This window comes from Triticum dicoccoides, chromosome 6B, assembly GCF_002162155.2.
Source record: "Triticum dicoccoides isolate Atlit2015 ecotype Zavitan chromosome 6B, WEW_v2.0, whole genome shotgun sequence".
Taxonomy (NCBI): Eukaryota; Viridiplantae; Streptophyta; class Magnoliopsida; order Poales; family Poaceae; genus Triticum; species Triticum dicoccoides.
The window spans coordinates 541,499,051-541,526,045 of record NC_041391.1 but is presented as its reverse complement, the minus strand read 5'-3'; the positions used below and the strand labels follow the sequence as shown (position 1 = coordinate 541,526,045).

The 26,995-nt window shown below is 44.4% G+C and overlaps 4 protein-coding genes across 4 annotated transcripts; 3 read left to right on the top strand and 1 right to left on the bottom strand.

The window, feature by feature from the left end:
- Positions 1–2,395: 2,395 nt before the first annotated feature.
- LOC119320035 (ATP synthase subunit O, mitochondrial-like) lies at positions 2,396–5,740 on the top strand. Its single transcript, XM_037594184.1, has 6 exons — positions 2,396–2,597; positions 2,831–2,884; positions 3,455–3,698; positions 4,077–4,189; positions 5,115–5,201; positions 5,288–5,740. Exons 1-6 carry the CDS (start codon positions 2,517–2,519, stop codon positions 5,405–5,407), a joined length of 699 nt encoding a protein of 232 aa, XP_037450081.1. The 5' UTR covers positions 2,396–2,516; the 3' UTR covers positions 5,408–5,740.
- Positions 5,741–6,151: 411 nt separating this feature from the next.
- Positions 6,152–7,146, top strand: LOC119325770. Its single transcript, XM_037599494.1, has one exon. It carries the CDS (start codon positions 6,386–6,388, stop codon positions 6,923–6,925), a length of 540 nt encoding a protein of 179 aa, XP_037455391.1. The 5' UTR covers positions 6,152–6,385; the 3' UTR covers positions 6,926–7,146.
- Positions 7,147–9,783: 2,637 nt separating this feature from the next.
- Positions 9,784–12,763, top strand: LOC119322131 (histidinol-phosphate aminotransferase, chloroplastic-like). The gene is made up of 9 exons (XM_037595629.1): positions 9,784–10,099; positions 10,341–10,424; positions 10,723–10,877; positions 10,961–11,058; positions 11,174–11,282; positions 11,374–11,531; positions 11,633–11,775; positions 11,865–12,005; positions 12,244–12,763. Exons 1-9 carry the CDS (start codon positions 9,854–9,856, stop codon positions 12,376–12,378), a joined length of 1,269 nt encoding a protein of 422 aa, XP_037451526.1. The 5' UTR covers positions 9,784–9,853; the 3' UTR covers positions 12,379–12,763.
- Positions 12,764–12,832: 69 nt separating this feature from the next.
- On the bottom strand, positions 12,833–14,825 carry LOC119322132 (formate dehydrogenase 2, mitochondrial-like). The gene is made up of 6 exons (XM_037595630.1): positions 14,655–14,825; positions 14,349–14,520; positions 13,705–14,245; positions 13,491–13,615; positions 13,274–13,386; positions 12,833–13,190 (listed from the first exon to the last, which is right to left on the bottom strand). Exons 1-6 carry the CDS (start codon positions 14,721–14,723, stop codon positions 13,077–13,079), a joined length of 1,134 nt encoding a protein of 377 aa, XP_037451527.1. The 5' UTR covers positions 14,724–14,825; the 3' UTR covers positions 12,833–13,076.
- Between the last annotated feature and the right edge of the window lie 12,170 nt (positions 14,826–26,995).

Here is a 26,995-nt window from a genome sequence, read left to right as displayed (position 1 = left end):
ACACGATGAAACAGTGGATCACCTGCTCCTGAAGTGTTCGGTGGCCAAATTTTTGTGGTGCATTACTCAAAATTCCTTTGGTCTAGGGGTGCTGCCTAATAATGTGAATTCTTTGCTGACCTCTTGGGTGTCTAGTTTTGGCAATGAAAACAGGAAAATATGTGTGGGCATCTTTGCCCTCCTATGTCTATTTGGACCTGTAGGAATGATATGTGTTTTGAACGCGGAGGATACTTGATCCTTTTTGGATTATTCATAAAGCCTATCAACTGAAGCTTGGGCTATATTGCATAAAAATGAGGAAAATCAAAAGGAAATGAAGTGGGTTGTAAAACTACTAGAGCGAGTAACAAGTGAAGACTTCCATGCTTCGAGGGGATGGCATCCTGGAGTGCTGAGAATTGAAGGTGGCTGACTTTGGAAGGTTCTCATGGCTGGTGGGAAGACATACTCTTATTCTGAAGCAGTGGGAGACCGAAGTTTGTGATGAAGCTTTTGGGGTTATGCTTTTAGCTGTAGATGGTGTTTTGCGATATTGTTCGTTTAAACTTTGGGTATATTTTGGGATGATTACTAGTCATAGTATTTGGCTCGTGGGTCAAGGGCTTTTAGCTGTTCGCTTTGGCAGGTTGGGCTTTTATCTGCCGGGGTGGAAGTTTGGGCTTGTCCTTGCTCCCCCGAAGTTGAGCTCTACTGATGTTGTTGTGTTGTGGTGGTGTAAGAACAAGTGCTATAGTTATTGAAAATCGGAGGGAAACCCCTTTCCATAAAAAAAGCTAATGTTTTGTCGATTTTTCTTATTATTTTATGGTGTATCGTAATGTTTCGTTGTGTGGCACTAAAATAAGAATATACTACTCGTGCTCTTTTTTAATCTATGTTTAATTGATTTCTAGTGTAAATCAAAGTTTCGTCGTATATCAACAAAATCCTGATGCACAAATTTTGACACATTCAATGATAGGTCAATGCATGCGGGTGCATGGTAGAAAAAAAATTCTCGAGAGAGAATAAAATTGTACCAAGGACCAGGAGCGGCTGTGTCTCACTTCACAAGCCCGTCTCCCATCACGCACAGCTACTTATGGGCCAACCCAAATAGCTTCATGCAGGTTAGTTTATTTTTCCATTCGTTCATTTTCTAGTTTTTTATATTTTTAAAACATTATAATAACATATATTTATAAACTTAAATTACTTTTAAAAACTAAAACCCTGAATTTGAAAAATGGTAACGCAGCATAAAAAAATGTTAACATAATTTTTCAAAAATGTTTATAGCATTCAAAAATGTTGTGACTTTTAAAAAATGTTCACACATTTCAGAGGAAAAAAAAATGCAAGCGGCATTTTCGAAAAGTGTTTATGAAATGTAAAAAAAATGTACGGCAATCCAATAGAATTTGTATGTATCCATTCAAAAAATGTAAGTTAAAAGTAAAAAATGTTCACACATTTCAAAAATATGCTTGTAACACAAAAAATATTTATGCAATGTACAAAAAATGTTTGAGTAGTTAAAAAAATGTGTCGTACCATTTAGAAAAATGTTTAATGTGTATTTGAAAATGTTTCAATGTGTATTTGAAAAATATTTAACAAGTAGTCCAGAAAGTTTTCAAAAAGTAGATAAAATGTTAAACATCTATATAAATAAATTTTCAGATATATACAAAGTTTACAATGTGTATTAAAAAAATTAGATATCAAAATGTATATATAAATATTGTTAAACATTTATAAAAACTATTCCCAATGTATACGAAGATTTAGAATGTGTATGAAAAAATAGACATGTGTTAAAAAATTAAAAGTAAAAGATAATAGCACAAATAAATCCGATGAAAACTAAAGATATAAATAAAGAAAAGTGGAAGAAAGAACAATAATAAAAATGAAAAATAAACAAAGATAATACATGCCAATAGTGAAACCGACAAAGAAAACCCATGCGTAGCTATAGCACTAAGTTGGCCTAGTAGCACCACGCCAGAGACGAGACTGAGTTTATGGGCTGTTTGAATCATTGCCCCCAAGACGCCCTGCCAAAGTATTGGTTGTTGACCAGCTCTAGGTGCCCATTTGAATGCAAGCCGAATAATTGGTGTGCCCACATCTCCACAACAACTCTAATTCAATTCTCAGCCAATATTTTGGCAAGGCATGGGTTTCTGCGCCAATATTTTGGTAAGCAAGCTGGCGCTGGCTCAAACCAAACAGCCCCTAAGTCTCGCAACGGGCGAGAAATAGTCCTGGCGCCAAGGATGATCGAGCCGAAAAAGAAACAAGTAGCTCTGATGAAGCCCATCAGAGGCCTAATTAGTACCAGGGCCTAAGGGCTCTGTATCGTTGGTCCACTCCGGAGTGTGTTGTGGTGGTTGCCCAGGCGCTCCACTGCGCATCGCCCCCACCTTTTTCATCGCATTCTACGAGACCCGCAGCCTCGTCTCTTCCTCCTCTCCCCGACCCGATCTCCTCCTAGGTTTCGCTCTCCACCACCGCGGAACGAACCGGAAATGGCGGCGCGGCACCTCAGATCCGGCCTCCCGCTCCTCCAAGCTCGCCTCGCGGCCAACGAATCCGCGGCCGTCGCTCAGGTACCGATTCCCTTCCCCGCCCCCCCGCTTTGTTTGGCTTAAACCGAAGATGCCATTTCCCTCAGATTCCGGTAGCTCGCCGACCCCCTTAGCTGATCTAGGTTCTCGTCGTGTCCCTGACATCCTTGGATGGTCTCCCCCGGGGATTTTAATCTGTCGTCTCGTCGAATCGATTTCTGCGTGTTTTTTCTTCTGGTTGATTCGTGGGGTTTGACGTGCTAGTTATGATGCAGGTATCGAGGGGGCTGGCAACGGAGGCGGATAAGCCTAAGGAGAACAAGATCAAGGTAACTCGAGATCAAGCATTTGGTTGGATTATTGCTGTTGTCGTTGTGTTGCGGTCTGCGGATGTACTAGTTTAGGACCGCGAGATTTCTCTCCGTTTCGTTGTGAGTGGCGCAGATTACTCTGACGGTCTGGTCAACTTATCAAGGGACCATAAGAATCATGCAGCTGTTTATGTTTGCCTGCCTGCCTGCGCAAAGAAATATTTTTCTTGTTGGGATCCCATATGTGATGTCATTATGGCCAAAATGCCTTGATCTTGAGAAACTTGGCCTTTACCGATTTTAAACTATTTCATATCCTATTGGAGTGTAACCATGCTTGTTGCTATCACATACTGCAATGATCACTCAATTAGTTTACTCTGCAAAGACAGATTGTTCACTTTGCATTTGTTTAGTGTATCAATCGCAGCGCAAAAAGGTTCATGCCATTGATGGATGTATTCTCTTGTCTTATGTTTTACATAATCTGTTTCAAATTTTGAATACTACTTGTGCAATTCAGTAAATTGGTTACTTGGTGGCTTTGCCTGTTGTTTTGTCCTTACTTGTGTTCTTATGCCATAATAGGTTCCAAAAGCTCTGTATGGTGGCACCGGCAACTATGCTAGTGCGTTGTTCCTTGCAGCAGCCAACGCAAATTCGTTGGAAAAAGTTGAATCCGAGATTCTCGATGTTGTAGGGGCATCCAAGAAGAGCCCTATGTTTTCTCAATTCATGAAGGACACATCAGTGCCTAAAGAAACCAGGGTGAAGGCTATAACTGAAATATTCTCTGAAGCCGGGTTTACTGACATCACAAAGAAATTCTTGTGTATGCTTCCAATCCACTCAACCTCGTATGTCTATACTAGTTTTTAGCAGCATGTGCATTAGTGATGTACCAATCCAAATGCGTGGGACTATTTTTTAGTAATTTTGTTTCCAACGTTGCTTGCTTTGTCAACAGTTTGCTTTCTTTTGCAGTAATATTTTCAATACAAAGTAACACCCTTTGCATTTCTTATCTGTTATGATATGTTGTTTTCAGTTGTCTTAGTTAACAACCTAATTTAAGTATCGATCGCAGGAGTTTCTTTTCAATTAAGGTAAATGGTATCACTGATAAGTGATGATATGCATACAATCTAAAACTTAGAGAACTTAGTTAAAAGGAGTTTTACTCGCATCTAATTTTTTCTTTTATGTGAAGCTGCACTGGCATCCAATGGAAGACTGAAATATGTTGAGCGCATTGCTGAGAGATTTGTTGATTTGACCATGGCACATAGGGGGGAGGTGAAAGTTGTTGTCAGGACTGTTGTTGTAAGTTGTTAACCTGATATCCCACTATTTATTGTCTCTTGCTACTAAGAGCACTGTGTGTTTGACGCTGGTCGAATTTCTCAGTGTTCACTTTCACATATTAAAGGGAAGTTTGATGCATGTGCATATGATTGGCCTTACCTTGATTCTTGGTAACATGAAATGACCAGTTGTTGTCTTCTTTCGTATATTAATTTGTTATGAAGTCCTTGGTGCCTTCCTGGTTTACTACTGTTGTTTTTGTTGATATGTCCCTGTAGTTAGCTATAATCTATTCTTTTAAGCTGAAAAGTAGGGTTGCCTTCTGCTCTGCACCAACAGAAACCAACTGCAACTAAAATGCTTGTTAGTTGGGCTTGCTCTTCTTTCATGTGCCTAATAGTATAGCATGATCCAGTGAACTAACAAATTGCTGCCTTTGGGGGTTTAGTAATAATTGGGATGAAAATAGGATTTTTTTTGTCTGCAAAAATGTTTAAATGCAGATAATATTTTACAAGTTACCTGCTTGAGCTAAAATTCATTCCTTGAAATTATAAAGCTGAGTTGAATTGATCCGAAACTATTTGTTATGGCAGTAGGAAGTCTTTTAGTTGATTGAGTTGGAACGTTTGTATTTGCCATTACTCGAAGTTCAACTCTTAACAGGCTTATGTTAGAATTCCTGCCATATGTTGATTGAGTTGGAACTTATTCATTTGGCAAGCTCTGTCGGAGAAAACTCTTAATAGGCTTATCTTAGAATTCCTGCCATATGTTAACGAGGAGCTATTTACCATGACAAAGTGTGGAAAACTTGCCTCACATTTTTTAAGCTGGTTTGTCAATGCGTGGATGCATTCTGTCTGCAACTTCTGTTATAGATCCTGTCTGTGTTGACAATAGTTTGGTTTTGGTTGCTGACTTGTCTGTTTTGTGCTGTTAGCCACTTCCTGATAAGGAGGAGAAAGAACTTAAGGAGACCTTGCGTGATATCCTTGGGAAAGACAAAACCATCTTGGTTGAACAAAAGGTAAGTCCTTGATCCACAAGTTAGCTCTATAGCATGTGAGGTTTCAAGTGATATTGAACAAACTTCAAATTGTATTTTCTCTGCAGATTGACCAGAGTATCATGGGAGGACTGGTGATTGAATTTGGGCAGAAGGTGTTTGACATGTCGATCAAGACTAGGGCGAAGCAAATGGAGGCATTCTTGAGACAACCCTTTGACATCTAACCGCCTTCGGATCTAAATCAACACCAGAGTGCAGTGGCTGAGCCGCTGAAGGTTCCCTCATGTCTGCTTCTTCGATGTGGTCTTGAAATAAAAGCTTACCTTTACAAGAGAACGACACTCTGTTTTATTTTGTCTTGTGGGTTAGGAAGAAGCCCGCTGAACAATCTTTAATTTCCTTTCTGCCAAAAAACATGGATAAAAACATGAGGAGAGGTCATGGAAAGTTTTTAATTCAAGTGTTTGTAATTTTCCTTTGAAGTGCTCCTTTTTCCTGGTATTCAGTGCTGTATGGAATAATACGATGACAGTACATTTCAGTGCATTTTCCCATAAGCTTCGGATGAGCCTATCAGATATGTTAGATACGGATCATATCTAGCACCCCAACCTACACAATGAATCTATATAATTTTCCTTGGACAACCATGGTGATCGGGACTGCTTGAATGATATGCCGACTTCATCTAAAAAGGGGAAAGTTTGTCTGCTCTAGTTGACTGAAACCGTCGCATTTCTCATGTTCTATGTCGGTTCTCTGCAACTGGCGGCTACCCGATCGACTAGTCCAAGTGTCCAAGAATAGCTCTGAAACCGCACCCTTTCTGTTCGAGGATACACAGAAACCCGTTAACTAATCCACCCGAAGACACAAGAAAGGCCATACATAGCAGCACGTGATGCACTCACATAATAGGCGTGGTTGCCCCGACGCGTGCCGCTCGCTTCCTGGATGCGTAGACCAAACTTCGGTACAAGAAACACCTTAGCTCTGGCCTAATAAGCGGGGTGGCATGAGTTGGCTTGGAAGAATCAACGAGGTCGACCCCTCAAGTCACTCGAGCCGAGCGGCCCAAGCAACCCAAAGCCTCCGCCTCACTCTTCCAAGCAAGCCATGCAGTTAGGCTAGCTAAGTAGCCAAGCTCTAGCAGCTACCCATTCCTCCATCCATGCCCTCTCCCTCTCCTCCTCCAGCCACCGATGTCTTGCGCGGCGGCGGAGGCCGGCCTGGTGGCCATGGACTGCGTGGTGGTGTGCTGCTGCTGCCCGTGCCTGGTGCTGCAGATCACCGTGTTCCTCTTCGTCCGGCTGCCCCGGAAGGTGGTGGTCAAGTCCAAGAGGGTCTTTCTGCGGCGATGGCACAGGAGGAGGAGGAGAAGATCGGCATCGGCAGCCGCGAAGAGGCTCTCCAGAAGCGGCAGCACGGCCTCGTCCTCCGGCATGAGGCGCCTCGAGGAGCTGCTGGACGGCGGCAGCGACGGCGACGTCCGCGGTAGCTGGAAAGAGAAATGCTTCGCCATGGACGACGATGATGGCGGCGGCGGCTGGAAGCAGAGGTGCTTCGCCGTCGACGGCTGCGACGACGACGACGGCGTGTGGGAGGCGCTGGTGGAGCAGGAGGGGCTCTTCTGGTTCGGGAGCTTCTGGGGCCGGACGGAGCAGGGCGACCCGGTTTCTGCGGAGGACCAGATGTACGCAGGCTTGAGCTTGCCGGTAGTCCTAGAGAGAGTGCGCGATTAGGCAACGACGATGCAGTTTGATGCAAACGGCTTGCATTGCAGCTTCTACTACTAGATGAGGTTTCTACTTTTCCATCTGGCATCATTTGGTCATTGCACTGATGATTCCATTCCTTACTGTACATATGTTATCATCATGGTACGCCTATCAATCAAAGGAACAATTCCTGAACAATAGACAGCGGGTTTCAGTTTAATCACTGCAGAGAGACAGATAGTGACCGGAAGAGCAGTCTATAAATAGTTCGAGTTAAGAACCCTGATCCTTCTCCGAACCTGATCCTCGGAGGAAACGGTTATGTAACCACGGGGCAAAGTTGTGTAACCACCTCGTGTTGCTTTGTTCAATTATCCTTGGTTTGGATGCATGTATGTATGTATACTTTGCCTACCCGGTACGCCCGTAGGTACGTTTCGTGGTGCACCTGGACCGCACGTCGTTGCCGCGGTCGGCATCGGTCAATCGGCCGTGACAGCAACTTCATCCCGTAGCTGTCTTTTTTTTTTTCATGGTAATACGTGTCCCATTCATATCATAAAGAACAAAGTACAAGTCACGTAAAGACCGACATGACAAAACTAAAAATGATGAGGACATGACTACCTTGAATATGACCAAATATATTGCATACATGTATATTTGTGAGATGTATGGGACATTTGTACAATACACATATGAAGATAAGGGAGAAAGAGATGTTTACTTGCTGTTCAAAAAGTTCTCTCACGTCACTTTTGGCCCAAGAGAAGATAGAGTCCGAATCTCTCATGTTCTGGACTCAGATTCAGACTGCACAGACACACCTAATTCAAAACGCCAAGAACTCTTTCATCCGGACTCCGAATTGGGTGATTTTTTTTTGTTGGAAAGTAGATTCATGCTCTTTCCAACCCAATTGGAATCAACTTAAAAACCGCCCGGAGCGTTGAGTTATGGACGAAACAATCTGACACTGCAGCAGAATCCAAGTCAAATTACAAGTCCAAAGGTGTTACGTCACCTCCACTTGGGCCCATGAGCCTTGTATGACCTAGGGTTGGTTTTAGGCTGCCTTGGGACGTTCTCCCACCTCCTTGGCCACCTCCTTGCTCCTATATAAGTAGATTCATCTAGTAGCTTTTTCCTTGGGATTTGTTTAGTTAAAAGTTAGCCATTGCAACTTCGTGTACTTCGTTTGTGTCCAACGACCAGACCAAGACCGCTTACGGATCCCCACCTTTATCAATACTTCATATATACTCGCAATATTCAGATTGCTTTTATCATATTCTTGCTTGTTCTTATTGCTTGCAGGAATAGACCTTCGTGGTCAGGTTGATTGTGCTCCGGCGTGGTCAATAACCTCTCGGAGTTGGTTTAGCGATTGCTAAGGCGCAACGTCGTGCACGTTTGTAGTCGGATCGTCAAAGTCATCTTCATCAAATCGATAGTTATCATCTCATCGAAAGATAAGGACACCTCCGCCTCTATCAGAAAAGATAGCAGGACATCTCTGAGCTTGACACCAACGCCCATCACTGCCTCCGGCACCACCACAGCAACCATCGAAGAAAAGAATGACGAATCACCTCCTCATCCGAGCTCGACGCGGCTCCATCGCTGATATGCAGCTTTGTGGACCTCCAAGGTGGCTCACCAAAAGTGAAACCCTTACCGTTAAACGAATCAGACCGGGGCAACACCCCGGACACGCCATCGAACTCCAGATCTGGCACCCCACCACGACTAAAACGCCGAAGGAGGAAACCATATCTGTCATTCACCAACCACGAGCCCAACACATGCTCCGTCTTCCCGATGTCGTCGATGCAGACCACAATCTGCATCCGTTCCTGGACTACATCCCAAGCTCCGCGCCGACGCTGGAGCAAACGCCGTCGCAACGGCGGAGCCCGAGGACACATGTCACCACGAGGATGCCGCCGCCGCCACGCCATCCTTGCTTGAACAGACTGGTTTTCAAATCCATCCCCAACCATAGGACCGATGGCCTCGTCAGAAAAAGATCTAAAGAATCTTTATTCAGCATTCTCATCGTCGCCGCCGAAGCAAAGACAATGAACAACCTAAAAACCTAGACTATAAGAGAGTAAAAGCGATCCACACGCGTGGATCCGGCGACCCCCGTCACCACCGACGATCGAGGTCGCCGGCAGAGGGGAGCCGCCGGAGAGCGTCCTTGGAAGATCGGCCTCCCCTGGCGGCGGCTAGGGTTCCAGGGAGGAGAGGAAAACGCCCGTATAAGGGCTAACCATCCCGTAGCTGTGTAGCTGATGATTGCTTGCTTGTTGCCCGCCAGCTCCACGGGCCGAGACGAGGGGTACGTACGTACAGATCAAGTTCCGCAAAACTGACACGCCTGCGTTGTGACCACCGCGCTCTACTCTAAAGCAGCCGCGATATCAGGCGTACGCGTATGGCGACTTTGGCACGGAAGATGAGCAACCGGACGAAGATCTCACCGTTGCACGTGCGGCTCCACTCCACGGGCACGGCTTCGGCCCCGCTAGCCGCGCCGTGTAGCGCCTTGCCGTACTCCGAATAGTAAGTCGCCTCGGCCGAGGAGATGCCCGCGGTCGCATGCAGAATCCCTCGTCAGCCGCGCCGCGAATCGCCTCGGCCGAGGAGATCCTCGCGGTCGCGGCAGCCAGAATCCTTCGTAAACCGCGCGCCGACGAGCCGACGACGCGCGCCCCCCCCGGCGCCGAAACGATCAGGCCGACAAAGGAACCAACCCCTATACTAGGCGGGCAAGAGGCAACGGGCCGCGTCTCCTGCGCCAGCACGAATCTCAAAGCGCAGAAAAGTCGTGGCCGGGCCTCCGCCACTTGTCCCCTCACGTGGCCGAAACGCCGCCTGTCCTTTTCTGTGCTGCTCGGTTGCACTCGGCCGGCCGTCCGTCCGTGGCACCAACCAACCGCGCCGTCGATGGACTGTACCGTACGAGCCCGCGTCAGGAGCCCGTCGCCGGCCGTCTGCCGCTTCTCCGGAGAGGGGCGGCGCCGCCAGGCGTCTAGGGTGTCCTTCCGGCCCATGGCGTCCGCAACTCCCGTGGAGGAGCCCGCGGCGGCGGCGGCGGCGGTGGTTGAGGCGGAGCCCCGGCCGAGCGGCGCCTCCTTCATCCGCCACCACCTCAGGAGCCTCGCCGCGTACCAGCCCATCCTGCCCTTCGAGGTATCCTTATCCGTCCGACGCTTAGACTCTTTTCTACCGTGTAGTGAAAGATGCTCCGCTTTTCGCTGCGCTCGCGAGGTGCTTGTGGAAATGTCGCGCGGCGGCGTGATTGTGCTTTGGGAATGAAATGTTTAAAAACGAGCTTCTGTGGCGTCTCAGCTTGCTAAATTTAGTTTCGAAGTTGTAATCTGCGATTCCTTGATGTTGTTTGACCAAATTGTAAAATTGGAACTCTTGCTAGGTGCTATCTGCTCGGCTGGGGCGTAAACCAGAGGATATAATCAAGCTGGACGCCAATGAAAATCCATATGGTCCACCACCGGAGGTGCGTGCTTCTAATTCCCATATTCGGAGTAGTCTAAATCCATACGTCGATGAGTGCTTACCTCTATCGCGTTGTACTTGGGCATTCACAAAGGACATGACATCTCAGCAGCAACATTTCTACTTTTGTTAGAGTGAGTCTTAAAATTCAATTGAAAAAACAGTAGTAGCATACTAGTATCGAATATCTTTTTGAGCCTGTAACAGAAAATATCAATATCTATATATGAGCAACAAAAGCACCAAGATAATTCATACCTCCCCTTTTCTATATCTGATGGATACCTGTATCTGTACAGGTAGCTGCAGCATTAGGAAATTTAAAATTCCCTTATGTCTACCCTGATCCTGAAAGCCGCCATTTGCGTGCTGCTCTCGCTGAAGATTCTGGGCTTGAAACTGAGCACATACTTGTTGGATGCGGTGCCGATGAGCTAATTGATTTGATTATGAGGTTAGTTTGTAGCTCATCTTGCACCTGCTTTTTGTTGAAATCTTCATCTCAAAGTTGAGTAATCATGAATGGTGCAAATACAGATGTGTACTTGAACCAGGCGACAAAATTGTAGATTGCCCTCCAACTTTTACCATGTATGAGTTTGATGCTTCAGTCAATGCTGCACTTGTCATCAAAGGTAGCTAATGATCTCTTGGTCTTTTATTTATCAAACCTTCCATGATTTTTATCTTTTAAACCTTATGTAATTTGTGAACCTGATTTGATATGCCATTCATCATTCTTTGCTGTAGTCCCAAGACTTCCTGATTTCTCCCTAGACATCGCAAACATTGTCAAAATGGTTGAACAGGAGAAGCCAAAATGCATATTTTTGACATCTCCTAACAACCCAGATGGCAGGTGTATCATTGCCACTCAATAGTCGTGTCAATTTGTTTGCTTATTGTTCATATTGCAGTGTTTTAAAAATCATTTCAATTTTGTTTGTCAGTGTAATCAATGATGAGGATCTTTTAAAGATCCTTGACCTTCCGGTACTTGTAGTGCTGGATGAAGCATATGTTGAGTTTTCGAGCCTTCAATCAAGGATGACATGGGTTAAGAAGCATGATAATTTGATTGTTCTCCGAACATTTAGCAAACGAGCAGGTGTGTGATTTGTGTTCTATCGTTTTAGTGTGTATATGAAGGTTATGTGTTATGAAGAATCAGAAGGAAGTGAATTTATCCACGAATTACTGGTGATGCAGGTTTAGCTGGGCTCCGTGTGGGTTATGGAGCATTTCCTCTAAGCATTATTGAGTACTTATGGCGGGCCAAGCAGCCTTATAATGTTTCTGTGGCAGCAGAAGTCTCTGCATGTGCTGCCTTGCAGAACCCAGTCTATTTGGAGGTACATCTTTCAGAAAGATAATTCAAATGCAATATTATTTGAAAATTTAAACTTGGCTAATACGTCTGCTGGACCTTTCATTCTTGAAGAGCGTGAAAAATCTGCTACTACAAGAGAGGGAGAGGCTGTATAATCTTCTCAAAGGAATACCTTACCTGAAACCATTTCCCAGTCATGCTAACTTCATTCTGTGTGAAGTCACGTCAGGAAAAGATGCAAAGAAAATAAAGGTATGGCTTGCTTATTATTGCACTGTCCAAGTTTCTGCATTATTTCATTGAGATAATATAGCCCCTTTAATTGTGATTTTGAGGTGACAAAATTTTGAGAACCCGGAACTGCGATATGGGTTATCTGTGTTCGAGATCATTGCTATTCACACTTTTAATAATATGTGCAATTTATGTCCCATTGAACAATTCAGGCCATGCAACTTTATTCACTTGAATTAGTGAAAAATATTTGCAGGAGGATCTTGCAAAGATGGGAGTGATGATCCGCCACTACGACAAGAAGGAACTGAAGGGTTATATTCGTATTTCAGTTGGAAAGCCTGAGCACACTGATGCACTGATGGAAGGCTTCAAAGCACTCAAACTTTGAGAATTTGCCATGATTTACTTTGATGGAAGCAGTGAAGAGCTTATTGAGTATGTGTCTACCCATTACTAGGCTTGTAGTACACTGGATGCAGTCTATCAATTAGACACTGCTTCCCTCCAACATCGGTAAAGTGCATTCTTCAGATTTCAAGCCAACCAGGGTCAATTAGTTTTGAATAAAAATATCTATGTTTAACTAGTGCTGTAGGTCCAACCATTTAGCCATAAACTCTGTGTCAGCAAAGTTACTGTGCAGAGCAAGACTTTTTTTAGAGGTTGAGTTCCTGATTGGTGTTTGCTTCTTTTTGACTGTACTTGCTTGCTTGGTTGTTCATGGGAAAGTCGAATGTTATATGGTGAATAAAGAGGCCATTACCATAATCTTACCTTTCTTCTACCAGTGCTTTTGTCAGTACAATATATCATGAGGAACTGCACTCTTCAAAGGTTCAACACAACCTTTGCACAACACTTTGACTTTATTATAGTTCAAACGAAATACAGCGAAGGACAGTGTACGAGAAAAATACAGCAAAGGAAGCTGATAGCAAATGAAAGCAACCAGTTTTTGTTCCATTTTATTTAGGTATAGATATATTTATGGGTGATGGCCATTGCAACGGCCAAGCATCTTTTATTTAGTTTCTGGTAACCGGCATGCTGATGCAGGCGTGCAGCTGCGGCTCCATGGATGGACGCTCACTGGTACTGGCTGGCGAGCTTGCCTTCCTTGACAATGTAGTTGGGCTCCGGGAAGTCCTGTCCCTTGAAGTACCTCTCCAGCATGTCCTTCACACCGGCCGCGTACCTCAGCTGCACCACATAAATTGTTTACCGGTTAGCCATGGAGCATAGCGACTAGCGAGGCTTGGAGCTTGCTGTGTAGTGCGACTGACCTGGCCGTCAATGGTGGTGCCGGAGATGTGCGGGGTCATTGCGTTGTTGGGCATGTACCTCCACGGGTGCTCCTTGGGCGCCGGCTGCGGGTACCACACGTCGCCGCCGTATCCTGATCACAGCAGCAAGATTTGTGAGTTGAGACCAACAGTGGAATGTTTGTCTTTGTAGAATAAAACAGTGTTAGAGAGCAACCCGGAATTCATCTGTTTTTACCAGCGATGTGCCTACTCTTGCAAGCGTCTGCCACTGCCTGCGTATCCATGATCGCTCCACGAGCGTTGTTCACGATGATGACGCCTTTCTTCATCTTGGCGATCTTCTCCTTGTTGAACATGCCCCTGGAAGAAGAACAGCAAACAAAGAGACGCAATCACAACATGGACAGAATATACGCTGGCAAAGTTGGTTCTCATAGTGATTTATTTACTTTGTCTTCTCGGTGAGCGGCATGTTGAGCACGACGACGTCGCACTTGGGCAGCATGGCGTCGAGGTCCTCCTCGAAGGCGGCGCCGAGCTCCTTCTCCAGCGCGGCGTCGACGCGGAGCCTGTCGTGGTAGAGCAGGTTGCAGCCGAATGGCTTGAGGCGCTGGAGCAGCAGCTTCCCGATGCGGCCGGCGCCGACGGTGCCCACCGTCTTGCCCTCCAGGTCGTAGGCCCGGTGCGCGATGCCGGCGAGGTCCCACTCCCCGTTGATGGCTTGGTGGTGGCCCGGCAGGAAGTTGCGCATGAGGACCAGGATGCGCATCAGCTGGTCCTCCGCCACCGACACGGTGTTGCTGCCCGTGACCTCGGCGACGGTCAGCCCCGCGGCCGCCGCCGCCGGCAGCTCGATGTGGTCGGAGCCGATCCCCGCCGTGAGGAGCAGCTCCAGGTTCTTGCCGCGCCTGATCCGGTCCGCGCTCACGTACGCCGGGTGGAACGGCGTGGTGATGAGCACGTGCGCGTCCGCGATGTGCTTCTCTAGCTCTGCGTACGCGCGCGCGTCCAAAATGACAGGTTAGTGTGGCACTTACCAACGTAATGGTCGCCGCTGGTCGTAAGTAGAGTATAATCATATGTGGCGACTGACCGCAGTTGGGGCCGTCCTTGTCGTCGGTGACGATGTACTGGTGGCCCTGCGACTCGAGCCAGCTACGGATGCCCAGCGCGTTCTCCACACACCCCACGAAGTTGGGGTTCTGCCCCGCGTACTCGCCGCCCTTGTAGAACACGCCCACGATCTTCTTGCTGTCCGGGGACGCCTGGAGAACAAAAGCAAAACAGAGATGAACCCACCGCTAACACATTTTAACATGATCGATAAATTTACGTGTGCATTATCAAATGTGTCAAGACGCATCTAGAGGCTAGTGATAAGTAAGGAAAACAACGTTACATGAAGGCTCCTGGTGAGGGACGGCTCCAAGGCCCGGACCACCTGCTGCGTCGCGTTCCTCATGGCCATGGATGACAGTAGCCGACGACGGTGGCTGTTGGGCAAGAGCTGCTCGTGCTCAAAATCAGCTGGATTGGTGTGCGCTGGTAGTGGCACTGCTGCTGCGAGTGGGCTGTGTGGGAATCGAACACTGAGCCGGGTGCACATATATAGGGCGCAGGAGCCGTGCAACACCCATCGACTCGCCACTGTAGTAGGTTCCCCATTCCCGCCGGTCGTGTACGCACCGCGGGTGCACCTGGGCTGAGCTGGGCTGGGCGGAATAAAAAATAGCAGCCGGGGAGGCATGTGGGCCCGCGTAGGCCGCACGGGCGCCTACGTTTCCGCGGTGCGACACGGGAAGGGAAGTGCGTCGTGACGGGAAAGGACGCGCAAGTGGCGCGTCGCTGGCCAGGCGGCTAAGGGTGAACAAGGAGATGTGAGAGGAAGGCTGTCCCGTCCCGTCACCGCGTCACATCGGCGTCTCCCACTCGTGTCGCAGATTTCATCTCGAGTGACGGCGGCGCGTCTCTCCGATTCACACGGCTCTGCCTGTTTGCTCGGGCTAGCCATTTCCAACGCCGCCTCGCAAAACGAACACACGGTACGATGCTCCCTCAGTCCGTAAATACTTAGTCCGAGAAACGGTCAGATTTTTTTTAGAATACGCATGAGTATGCGTATCATCTGTTGATAGAGAGAAGAGGGTAGAAGAATATCCGTCCGCATAGTTACTTGGTTACAGCCCGAGTACGGGCAAAAGCCAGAGGCCGGAAACAAAAAACTACGTCTCCCCGCTCACCCGTCCGTCTACCTAACCATCTAGCACGGTGAGGACTGGACCATTAGGACCAATGCCCGCTATGCAACTAGGAGGAAGAAATCATAGGCCATCATCTGTCACACCGCGTATTTGCGCGTCAGATTTGAACAGCGATACTTCATTCTTTGGACAAGCTAGACTGGGTGCCAACAGTGGATGACACTCTCTCAGAATGGTGCACAAACAAGAGCGCCAATGGAAAACAAAAGAGGACGATCAATGCTTTATTCTTTCTAGTCACGTGGGAGATTTGGAAGCATCGTAATGCAATTGTATTCGAGGGAGCTAGGTAGGGATGATCCCTCCAGTATAAGCTGACCTATTACTTCTGTAGGTGCCTCAATCCTTCCCATTTTCCTAGTCCATACCGCACTTGGGGACAGGATATGATTGCTTTCTTAAACAAACCTTTTAGAGCGTTGTCATTTCACCAACACATGACTCAATAGTAAGGACTGTCATTGCATTGATATCGCTCATGGATCGTGTTATACTTGGGAAGATCCGGCCCAAGGGGAAGTCTGTTATCCACAACCCAACCTTAGATGAGGGAGAAGTTCACGCTTGATGTTGGACCCAAGACAATGGAAGGGAGCTAAAGCCTTCACCATCGAAGAACTATGTCATCTATAGGATCACGAAGGAGGGGCGCACTTGGAAGCAAGCGGGATTACTAAAAGGAGACCTTAGCGCTTTCTTCAACATGGTGGAAGGGTGGGCTAGTGCGGCAAGTTAGCATAGGAGTAGAGAGTAGAAAGTAGAGGTGGTGAAGGTGTTCATGTAAAATCTTGTAACATTATCGTGGAGGGGCTCTTCACCCCATTTCGTTCTTTATAATATAGTACACACACTCGTGCGTATTCGAGAAAAAAAAGAAAAGAAAAATGTCGCTATGGAAGAACCCTGCAAGAACCCATTCCCTCCCCATGTCCACGATGAGCCGTTGAACGTCGTGCAGAGACAGAGAGGCCTTACCAAAAATGACCGCATTTCGGTGCTTCCATATCTCCCAAAGGACCAGCATCGCGAGGGTGTTGAGGTCCTTCCTGTTCTGTTGGCCTGAGGCGAGCGCCTGCACCAATGTAACAACCAATCGTCCGGCGTCGGAGACCGGTCCTCCTGACCCAAGGCTGAGAGCACCTCGAACCACACGGAGCGGGCGAAGACGCACGCGATGAGCAGATGGTCGATGGACTCTTGCTCCTGGCTGCACAAGAGACATATCTCCTGATGGGTCAAGCCACGTTGCGCCAACCGATCGGAGGTCCAAACCCGGTCCTTGAGCATCAACCAGCTGAATAGTTTGCAACGCAACGGAGCCCTGGAGTGCCAAGTGAAGCTTGCTCCTAAATCATGCTCGCGGCCTATGAACCTGCTGGCGTACATCGATCGCACCGAGAACACACCAGATGTCTCCCAAGCCCAGCGGACCCTGTCCGTAATCCTCGGACGCAGTTGCACCTCCGCAACCTTGTTCCACAATGCAAGGAACTGCTCGAGCTCAGGTTGAGATAGGTCCGGTCTGAGATCCCTCGCCCAGGCACCCCCTGCTGCCTCCGCCATCGATCGCGAGGCCTTGAATCGGGGCCGGATCTTCGCGTAAACCAAAGATGCGATCTCCTGCACCCTCCACCCATCGAGCCACCGGTCCTCCCAAAAGAGGCAGCAAGAACCATCTCCTAAGTACACGAATATAGCCGCCTGATATATTTGGAGTGAAGTCGCCATCGTGTCGATCTCGAATTCTGTCCAGGGCCGTGAGTTGTTCGTCCTCCGCAGCAAAATCCAACGAGCCCGCATAGTGATGACCCACAAGTGTAGGGGATCTATCGTAGTCCTTTCGATAAGTAAGAGTGTCGAACCCAACGAGGAGCAGAAGGAAATGACAAGCGGTTTTCAGTAAGGTTTTCTCTGCAAGCACTGAAATTGTAGGTAACAAATAGTTTTGTGATAAGATAAATTGTAACGAATAATGAGCAATGAAAGTAAATAAAGTGCAGCAAGGTGGCCCAATTCTTTTTGTAGCAAAGGACAAGCCTGGAAAATTTCTTATAATGAGAAAAGAGCTTCCGAGGACACATGGGAATTATTGTCAAGCTAGTTTTCATCACGCTCATATGATTCACGTTCGGTACTTTGATAATTTGATATGTGGGTGAACCGGTGCTTGGGTACTGCCCTTACTTGGACAAGCATCCCACTTATGATTAACCCCTATTGCAAGCATCCGCAACTACAAAAGAAGTATTAAGGTAAACCTAACCACATCATTAGACATATGGATCCAAATCAGCCCCTAACGAAGCAACGCATAAACTAGGGTTTAAGCTTCTGTCACTCTAGCAACCCATCATCTACTTATTACTCCCCAATGCCTTCCTCTAGGCCCAAATAATGGTGAAGTGTCATGTAGTCGACGTTAACATAACACCACTAGAGGAGAGACAACATACATCTCATCAAAATATCGAACGAATACCAAATTCACATGACTACTAATAGCAAGACTTCACCCATGTTCTCAGCAACAAACGTAACTACTCACAAAGCATATTCATGTTCATAATCATAGGAGTAATAATATGCATTAAGGATCTGAACATATGATCTTCCACCAAGTAAACCAATTAACATCAACTACAAGGAGTAATCAACACTACTAGCAACCCACGGGTACCAATTTGTGGTTTTGATACAAGATTGGATACAAGAGATGAACTAGGGTTTTGAGAGGAGATGGTGCTGATGAAGATGTTGATGGATATTGACCCCCTCCCGATGATAGGATCGTTGGTGATGACGATGGTGATGATTTCTTCCTCCCGGAGGGAAGTTTCCCCGGCAGAACAGCTCTGTCGGAGCCCTAGATTGGTTCCGCCAAGGTCCCGCCTCGTGCTGGCGGAGTTTCTTCCCGTAAGCTTCCTCTTGATTTTTTTTCAGGACGAAAGACCTCATATAGCAGAAGATGGGCACCGGAGGGCCACCAGGGGGCCCAGGAGACAGGGGGGCGCGCCCAGTAGGGGTGGGCGTGCTCCCACCCTCCTGGCCAGGGTGTGGGCCCCATCTTGTGCTTTCTTCGCTCAATAATTCTTATTAAATCCAAAAATGACTTTCGTGGAGTAGCGGGACTTTTGGAGCTGTGCAGAATAGGTTTCCAATATTTGCTCCTTTTCCAGCCAGAATCCCAGCTGCCGGCATTCCCCCTCTTCATGTTAAACCTTGTAAAATAAGAGAGAATAGCCATAAGTATTGTGACATAACGTGTAATAACAACCCATAATGCAATAAATATTGATATAAAAGCATGATGCAAAATGGACGTATCAACTCCCCCAAGCTTAAACCTCGCTTGTCCTCAAGCGAAAGCCGAAATCGAAAAATATTTCCACATGTTTAGAGATAGAGGTGTCGATAAAAATAAAATACGGACATGAGGGCATCATGATCATTCTTATAACAACAACATATGTAGATTTTGTCATATGATTTCTTATGCTCAAGTAACAATCTATTCACAATGTCAAATATGGAACATAAACTTCATTGGGAACTAACAAACTGTAATCTCAGTCATTGAAGCAATTGCAATTTATCATAATGTCAGAAAGAGTCAAGAATAGAGCCTTTTAGCAAGTCCACATACTCAACTATCATATAGTCTTCTACAATTGCTAACACTCACGCAATACTTATGGTTATGGAGTTTTAATCGGACACTGAGAAAGATAGGGGCTTATAATGTTGCCTCCCGACGTTTTACCTCAAGGGTAATGTCAACAATAATAATTCATGCTAACGAACATCCAATTGGATATATGCATCAGGATCTTTCCAAAACGAGGTGCTTGCTAAAGGATAAAAATGAAAAAGGGAAAGGTGAAGATCACCTTGATTCTTGCATAAAGTAAAAAACATAAAGTAGAAGATAGGCCCTTCATAGAGGGAAGCAGAGGTTGTCATGCGCTTTTAGGGTTGGATACACAAAATCTTTGTATGAAAGAACGTCACTTTATATTGCCACTTGTATATGGACCTTTATTATGTAGTCCGTCGCTTTTATTGCTTCCATAACAAGATCGTATAAAGCTTATTTTCTTCGCACTAATAAGTCATGCATATTTAGAGAGCAATTTTTATTGCCTGCACCGATGACAACTTACTTGAAGGATCTTACTCAATCCATAGGTAGATATGGTGGACTCTCATGGCAAAACTGGGTTTAAGGATATTTGGAAGGACAAGTAGTATCTCTACTTGGTGCTAGGAATTTGGCTAGCATGAGGGGGAAAGGCAAGCTCAACATGTTTGAATGATCCATGACAATATACTTTAACTGAGATGCAAGAAAACATAAACCATTATGTTGTCTTCCTTGTCCAACATCAACTCTTTAGCATGTCATACTTAATGAGTGCTCACAATCATAAAAGATGTCCAAGATAGTGTATTTATATGTGAAAACCTCTCTTTCCTTATTACTTCCTATTAATTGCAACGATGACCAGAACTATGCTTGTCAACTCTCAACAATTTTTAAGCCTCATACTTTCTATGTGTGAAGTCATCACTATCCACAAGATCAATATGAACTCTTTTATTATTTTATATTCTTTCTATTCTTCTCAAGATCATAGCAAGATAGCAAAGCCCTTTGACTCAACACTAATCTTTATTATAGATAACTCACGGACTCGATTACATAAAGATCACAAAGCAAAACTCAAAACTAATTCATATCAAAACTTCAATCTACTAGATCATGATATTACCAAAGGATCGAACTAAGTAAAACGGTAAATATAGGAGTGTGATGGTGATACGATACCGGGGCACCTCCCCCAAGCTTGGCAGTTTCCAAGGGGAGTGCCCATACCCATGTGATTATGTCCTCGGAGGTGGTGAAGTAGGAGTTGTTGATGATGTAGGCTTGTCGTCCATCTTCCAAGGCATAGGCTCACCATCATAGAAGGATGATTGAGTCTCTGGGATCCTCAAATCTGCAGCCAAACTCATCCTCTTGAATCTATATTCATACTCACAGTTTTGATTTTGCAGGTCATAGATCTGGGCTTGGAGGTGCTCGATTTTCTCTTGAAGCTTGAAGATGGTCTCCCCAATGACCTTGGCATCTAGCTTGTGGTTGTTGGTGAACTCCGTGATCATCATCTAATTGGTGTTGAGTCCACGCTCCACCATCCCTTGGCACCTAAAAACTTGTTGCTCCATAGCTTCGAGCTTTGTCTCCACACTTCCGGTACGCCTTGGTCCCTCCACATCGCGGATGTGCAGCACCCCCTCACGCATCTCAATGGTTTGAGGGTGTTGCAGCACCTCCGCAAGATAGGGGTTGATAACCCTCTCGAAAAACTTGTCCTTGGGAGCGCTTGGAGACGTCATGGTGCTCTAGATCTGTCAGAAAAATAGCTCGAAACGAAAACAAAGGATATTTGCGTGATACGGTGGTCAAAACCTTCGGGAGATTATATAATGAATTTTTCTAGATCAAAATACATAATGTGCAAGAAAACAGAATCCGGGAGGCACACGAGGTAGCTACGAGACAGGGGGGCATGCCCAGGAAGGGTGGGCGTGCCCTCCACCCTCGTGGAGGCCTCGTGTCCTTCCCGGACTACTTCTTTCTTTCCAAAATTCTTAAATATTCCAAAACGGATAGAAATTGCCATTAGAATTGTTTTAGAGTCGGTTTACTTACCGTATCACATACCTATTCCTTTTCGGAGTCTGAAACGTTCTGGAAAGTGTCCCTTATGTATTCCTCCGGGGTCATGGTTTCAATAACTTTAGTTTCAATATTGATAGGATTACCTGAGATATAATGTTTAATTCTTTGACCGTTCACCACCCTCGGACTTTTGCCTTCGAAGTTGTTGATTTTTATGGCACCGGAACAATAGACCTCCTAGATAACGTAAGGACCTTCCCATTTAGAGAGAAGTTTTCCTGCAAAAAATCTTAAACGAGAGTTGAATAATAACACATAATCACCTACGTTAAACTCACGCTTTTGTATCCTTTTGTCATGCCAGCGTTTGACTTTTTCTTTGAATAGCTTGGCATTCTCATAGGCTTGGGTTCTCCATTCATCAAGTGAGCTAATATCAAATAACCTCTTATCACCGGCAAGTTGAAGTCATAGTTGAGCTCTTTAATAGCCCAATACGCTTTATGTTCAAGTTCAAGAGGTAACTGACATGATTTTCCATAAACCATCTTATACGGAGACATACCCATAGGATTTTTATATGCAATTCTATAGGCCCATAATGCATCGTCAAGTTTCTTGGACCAATTCTTTCTAGACCTATTAACAGTCTTTTGCAAAATTAATTTGAGCTCTCTATTGCTGAACTCTACTTGACCACTAGACTGCGGGTGAAGGAGATGCGATTCTATGATTAACATCATACTTAGCAAGCATCTTACGGTAAGCACCATGAATAAAATGTGAACCACCATCAGTCATAAGATATCTAGGGACTCCAAACCTTGGAAAAATAACTTCTTTAAGCATCTTAATAGAGGTGTTATGATCAACACTACTAGTTGGAATAGCTTCTACCCACTTAGTAACGTAATCAACAACAACTAAAATATGTGTATATCCATTAGAGGCAGGAAAAGGTCCCATATAATCAAAGCCCCAAACATCAAATGGTTCAATAACAAGAGAATAATTCATAGGAATTTCTTGACATCTAGTAATATTACCAATTCTTTGACATTCATCACAAGACAAGACAAACTTACGAGCATCTTTGAAGAGAGTAGGCCAATAAAAACCGGATTGCAATACGTTATGTGCAGTTCTGTCTCCAGCGTGGTGTCCTCCATATGATTCAGAGTGACACTTGCGTAGGATCTGTTCCTGTTCATGCTCAGGTACACAACGTCTAATAACACCATCTACTCCTTCTTTATATAGGTGTGGGTCATCCCAGAGATAATGTCTTAAATCATAAAAGAACTTTTTCTTTCGCTGGTATGTGAAACTAGGTGGTATAAATTTAGCAACAACGTAATTAGCATAATCAGCATACTAAGGAGTAGTACGAGAATCATTAATGACCGCTAATTGTTCATCAGGAAAGCTATCATCAATAGGTAGTGGGTCATCAAGAACATTCTCTAGCCTAGACAAGTTGTCTGCAACGGGGTTCTCAGCTCCCTTTCTATCGATAATATGCAAATCAAATTCTTGAAGCAAGAGAACCCATCTAATAAGTCTAGGTTTAGCATCTTTCTTTTCCATAAGATATTTAATAGCAGCATGATCAGTGTGAATAGTAACTTTAGAATCAACAATGTAAGGTCTGAACTTATCACAAGCAAATACAACTGCTAAGAATTCTTTTTCAGTAGTAGCATAATTTCTCTGGGCAGTATCAAGAGTCTTACTAGCATACTGGATAACATTCAATTTCTTATCAACTCTTTACCCTAGAACAACATCTAGAACATAATCACTAGCATCACACATAATTTCGAAAGGTAAATTCCAATCAGGTGGCTGAACAATAGGTGCAATAATCAAAGCTTTCTTAAGTATTTCAAATGCTTCTACGCAATCATCATCAAAGACAAAAGGAATATCTTTTTGTAATAAATTAGTCAGAGGCCTAGACATTTTAGAAAAGTCCTTAATGAACCTCCTATAAAAACCGGCATGACCAAGGAAACTTCTTATACCTTTTATGTCCTTGGGACATGGCATCTTTTCAATAGCATCAACTTTAGCTTTATCAACTTCAATACCTCTCTCGGAAGTCTTATGCCCCAAGACAATGCCTTCATTAACCATAAAGTGGCACTTTTCCCAATTCAACACGAGACTAGTGTCTTCACATCTCTGCAAAACTCGATCAAGGTTGCTCAAGAAATCATCAAAAGAGGATCCATAAACGGAGAAATCATCCATGAATACCTCACAAATCTTTTCACAAAAGTCAGAGAATATAGCCATCATGCATCTTTGAAAGGTAGCAGGTGCATTACATAAACCAAAAGGCATACGTCTATAAGCAAAAGTACCGAAAGGGCAAGTGAAAGTAGTTTTTGATTGATCCTTCGCTGACCCAGGTATTTGAGAGAACCCAGAATAACCATCTAGAAAGCAGAAATGTGTGTGTTTGGATAGTATTTCTAGCATTTGATCGATAAAAGGTAAAGGGTAATGATCTTTCTTAGTAGCTTTATTTAATTTACGGAAATCAATTACCATCCTATAACCTGTAATATTTCTTTGCGGGATCAATTCATCTTTATCATTAGGAACGACAGTAATACCTCCCTTTTTAGGAACACAATGGACAGGGCTTACCCAATCACTATCAGCAACGGGATAAATTATACCTGCCTCAAGGAGCTGTAGTATCTCCTTTCTTACCACTTCTTTAATCTTAGGATTCAATCGTCGTTGAGGATCTCTAACTAGTTTGGCATCATCCTCCAAATTAATTTTGTGCTGGCATAACGTGGGACTAATGCCCTTGAGATCATCCAGAGTATATCCAATAGCAGCACGGTGCTTCTTCAGAGTTTTCAATAATCTTTCTTCTTCTTGCTCTGAATGGTTAGCACTAATAATAACAGGATATATTTTCTTTTCATCAAGATAAGCATACTTAAGATTATCAGGTAATAGTTTGAGTTCAAACACAGGATCACCCTTGGGTGGAGGGGGATCCCCTAGAATTTCAACGGGTAGGTTGTGTTTCAGAATAGGTTCCTGTTGAAGGAACACTTCATCTATTTCCCTTCTTTCCTTCATAAACATATCATTTTCATGGTCTAGCAAATATTGTTCTAACGGATCAGTAGGAGGCACGGCAATAGAAGCAAGACCAATAATTTCATCCTTACTAGGCAATTCTTTATCACGGGGTTGTCTACGAAATTTAGCAAAATTAAACTCATGAGTCATATCATCCAAACCAATCGTAACAACATCCTTTTCGCAATCAATCTTAGCATTAACAGTGTTCAAGAAGGGTCTACCAAATATAATGGGACAAAAGTCATCTTGTGGGGAACCAAGAACAAGAAAATCAGCAGGGTATTTGACCTTCCCACACAAGACTTCAACATATCTAACAATCCCAACTGGTGAAATAGTATCTCTATTGGCAAGCTTAATAATAACATCAATACCTTCTATTTCAGCGGGTGCAATATCATGCCTAATTTTTTGGTATAAGGAAATAGGTATTACACTAGCACTAGCACCCATATCACACAAGCCATGATAACAATGATCTCCTATTTTAACAGAATTAACAAGCATGCCTACGACAGGTCTATGTATCTTAGAATCTGGTCTAGCAATATTAGCAACTTCATCACAGAAATAAATAACATGCCCATCTATATCATCATCCAAGAGATCTTTAACCATAGCAATACTAGGTTCAACTTTAATTTGCTTAGGAGGTGTGTAAGTTCTAGTATTACTCTTACGAATAACAGTTGAAGCTTTAACATGATCCTTTATCCTAACAGGAAAAGGAGGTTTCTCAACATAAGTAGTAGGAACAATAGGATCACTATAAGTGACAATATTTTCTTCAACTGTAATAGGTGCAACTACTTTTACTTCAATGGGAGGATTATATTTAAACCACTTCTCCTTAGGAAGATCAACGTGAGTAGCAAAAGATTCGCAGAAAGAAGCTACTATCTCAGAGTCAAGTCCATATTTAGCGCTAAATCCACGAAAAGCATCGGTATCCATAAAAGATTTAACACAATCAAACTTAGGTGTTATACCTGACTCCTTACCATCGTCGGAACCCCAATCTTCAGAGTTGCGTTTAATTCTTTCCAATAAGTCCCATTTGAATTCAATAGTCTTCAACATATAAGAACCAGCACAGGAAGTATCGAGCATGGTGCGATCATTAAGAGAAAGCCGAGCATATTTTTTTTTGAATAATCATTTCTCTTGAGAGCTCATGATTGGGGCATGAATATAACATTGACTTAAGCCTCCCCCAAGCTTGAGCGATGATTTCTCCTTTGCGAGGCCAGAAATTATATATGTAGTTACGATCATGATGAACAAGATGCATAGGATAGAACTTCTGATGAAATTCCAACTTCAATCGTTTATAATTCCAAGATCCCGTATCATCACATAGCCTATACCATGTCAATGCATATCCCTTCAGAAATAAAGGGAAGACCTTCCTCTTAACAACATCATTGGGAATACCTGCAAGCTTAAATAATCCACAAACTTCATCCACAAAGATAAGGTGTAAATCGGGATGCAATGTTCCATCTCCTGCAAAGCGATTAGCTAGCAGTTTCTCTATCATACCCGAAGGGATTTCAAAGTAAACATTTTCAGTAGGTTCAGTAGGTTGAGGAGCAACTCTTTGCTCTACTGGTCGGGGTGAAGATACCCCGAACAAGCCCCTCAAAGGATTAGTTTGCATAGTAACAAGTGACAGAAAATTTCAGCACACTATATAAATGTTTCCTTACCAAGTTCCACTCACCAAAGGTGCTTCACTCCCCGGCAACGGCGCCAGAAAAGAGTCTTGATGACCCACAAGTGTAGGGGATCTATCGTAGTCCTTTCGATAAGTAAGAGTGTAGAACCCAACGAGGAGCAGAAGGAAATGACAAGCGGTTTTCAGTAAGGTTTTCTCTGCAAGCACTGAAATTGTAGGTAACAGATAGTTTTGTGATAAGATAAATTGTAACGAATAACGAGAAATGAAAGTAAATAAAGTGCAGCAAGGTGGCTCAATCCTTTTTGTAGCAAAGGACAAGCCTGGACAATTTCTTATAATGAGAAAAGAGCTCCCGAGAACACATGGGAATTATCGTCAAGCTAGTTTTCATCACGCTCATATGATTCGCGTTCGGTACTTTGATAATTTGATATGTGGGTGGACCGGTGCTTGGGTACTGCCCTTACTTGGACAAGCATCCCACTTATGATTAACCCCTATTGCAAGCATCCGCAACTACAAAATAAGTATTAGGGTAAACCTAACCATAACATTAGACATATGGATCCAAATCAGCCCCTAACGAAGCAACACATAAACTAGGGTTTAAGCTTCTGTCACTCTAGCAACCCATCATCTACTTATTACTTCCCAATGCCTTCCTCTAGGCCCAAATAATGGTGAAGTGTCATGTAGTCGACATTCACATAACACCACTAGAGGAGAGACAACATAAATCTCATCAAAATATCGAACGAATACCAAATTCACATGACTACTAATAGCAAGACTTCACCCATGTCCTCAGGAACAAACGTAACTACTCACAAAGCATATTCATGTTCATAATCAGAGGAGTAATAATATGCATTAAGGATCTGAACATATGATCTTCCACCAAGTAAACCAATTAGCATCAACTACAAGGAGTAATCAACACTACTAGCAACCCACAAGTACAAATTTGTGGTTTTGATACAAGATTGGATACAAGAGATGAACTA

Excerpts from the sequence above, each read along its gene's own strand:
- LOC119320035 (XM_037594184.1), top strand. The coding sequence starts at position 2,517 with ATGGCGGCGCGGCACCTCAGATCCGGCCTCCCGCTCCTCCAAGCTCGC. Across the intron at positions 3,699-4,076 it reads CATCACAAAGAAATTCTTGT|CTGCACTGGCATCCAATGGA; the intron begins GTATGCTTCCAA and ends TTTTATGTGAAG. Across the intron at positions 4,190-5,114 it reads TTGTTGTCAGGACTGTTGTT|CCACTTCCTGATAAGGAGGA; the intron begins GTAAGTTGTTAA and ends TTGTGCTGTTAG.
- LOC119325770 (XM_037599494.1), top strand. The coding sequence starts at position 6,386 with ATGTCTTGCGCGGCGGCGGAGGCCGGCCTGGTGGCCATGGACTGCGTG.
- LOC119322131 (XM_037595629.1), top strand. The coding sequence starts at position 9,854 with ATGGACTGTACCGTACGAGCCCGCGTCAGGAGCCCGTCGCCGGCCGTC. Across the intron at positions 10,100-10,340 it reads AGCCCATCCTGCCCTTCGAG|GTGCTATCTGCTCGGCTGGG; the intron begins GTATCCTTATCC and ends AACTCTTGCTAG. Across the intron at positions 12,006-12,243 it reads AAGATGCAAAGAAAATAAAG|GAGGATCTTGCAAAGATGGG; the intron begins GTATGGCTTGCT and ends AAATATTTGCAG.
- LOC119322132 (XM_037595630.1), bottom strand. The coding sequence starts at position 14,723 with ATGGCCATGAGGAACGCGACGCAGCAGGTGGTCCGGGCCTTGGAGCCG. Across the intron at positions 13,387-13,490 it reads CAAGAGTAGGCACATCGCTG|GATACGGCGGCGACGTGTGG; the intron begins GTAAAAACAGAT and ends TGCTGTGATCAG. Across the intron at positions 13,191-13,273 it reads GCACCACCATTGACGGCCAG|CTGAGGTACGCGGCCGGTGT; the intron begins GTCAGTCGCACT and ends TATGTGGTGCAG.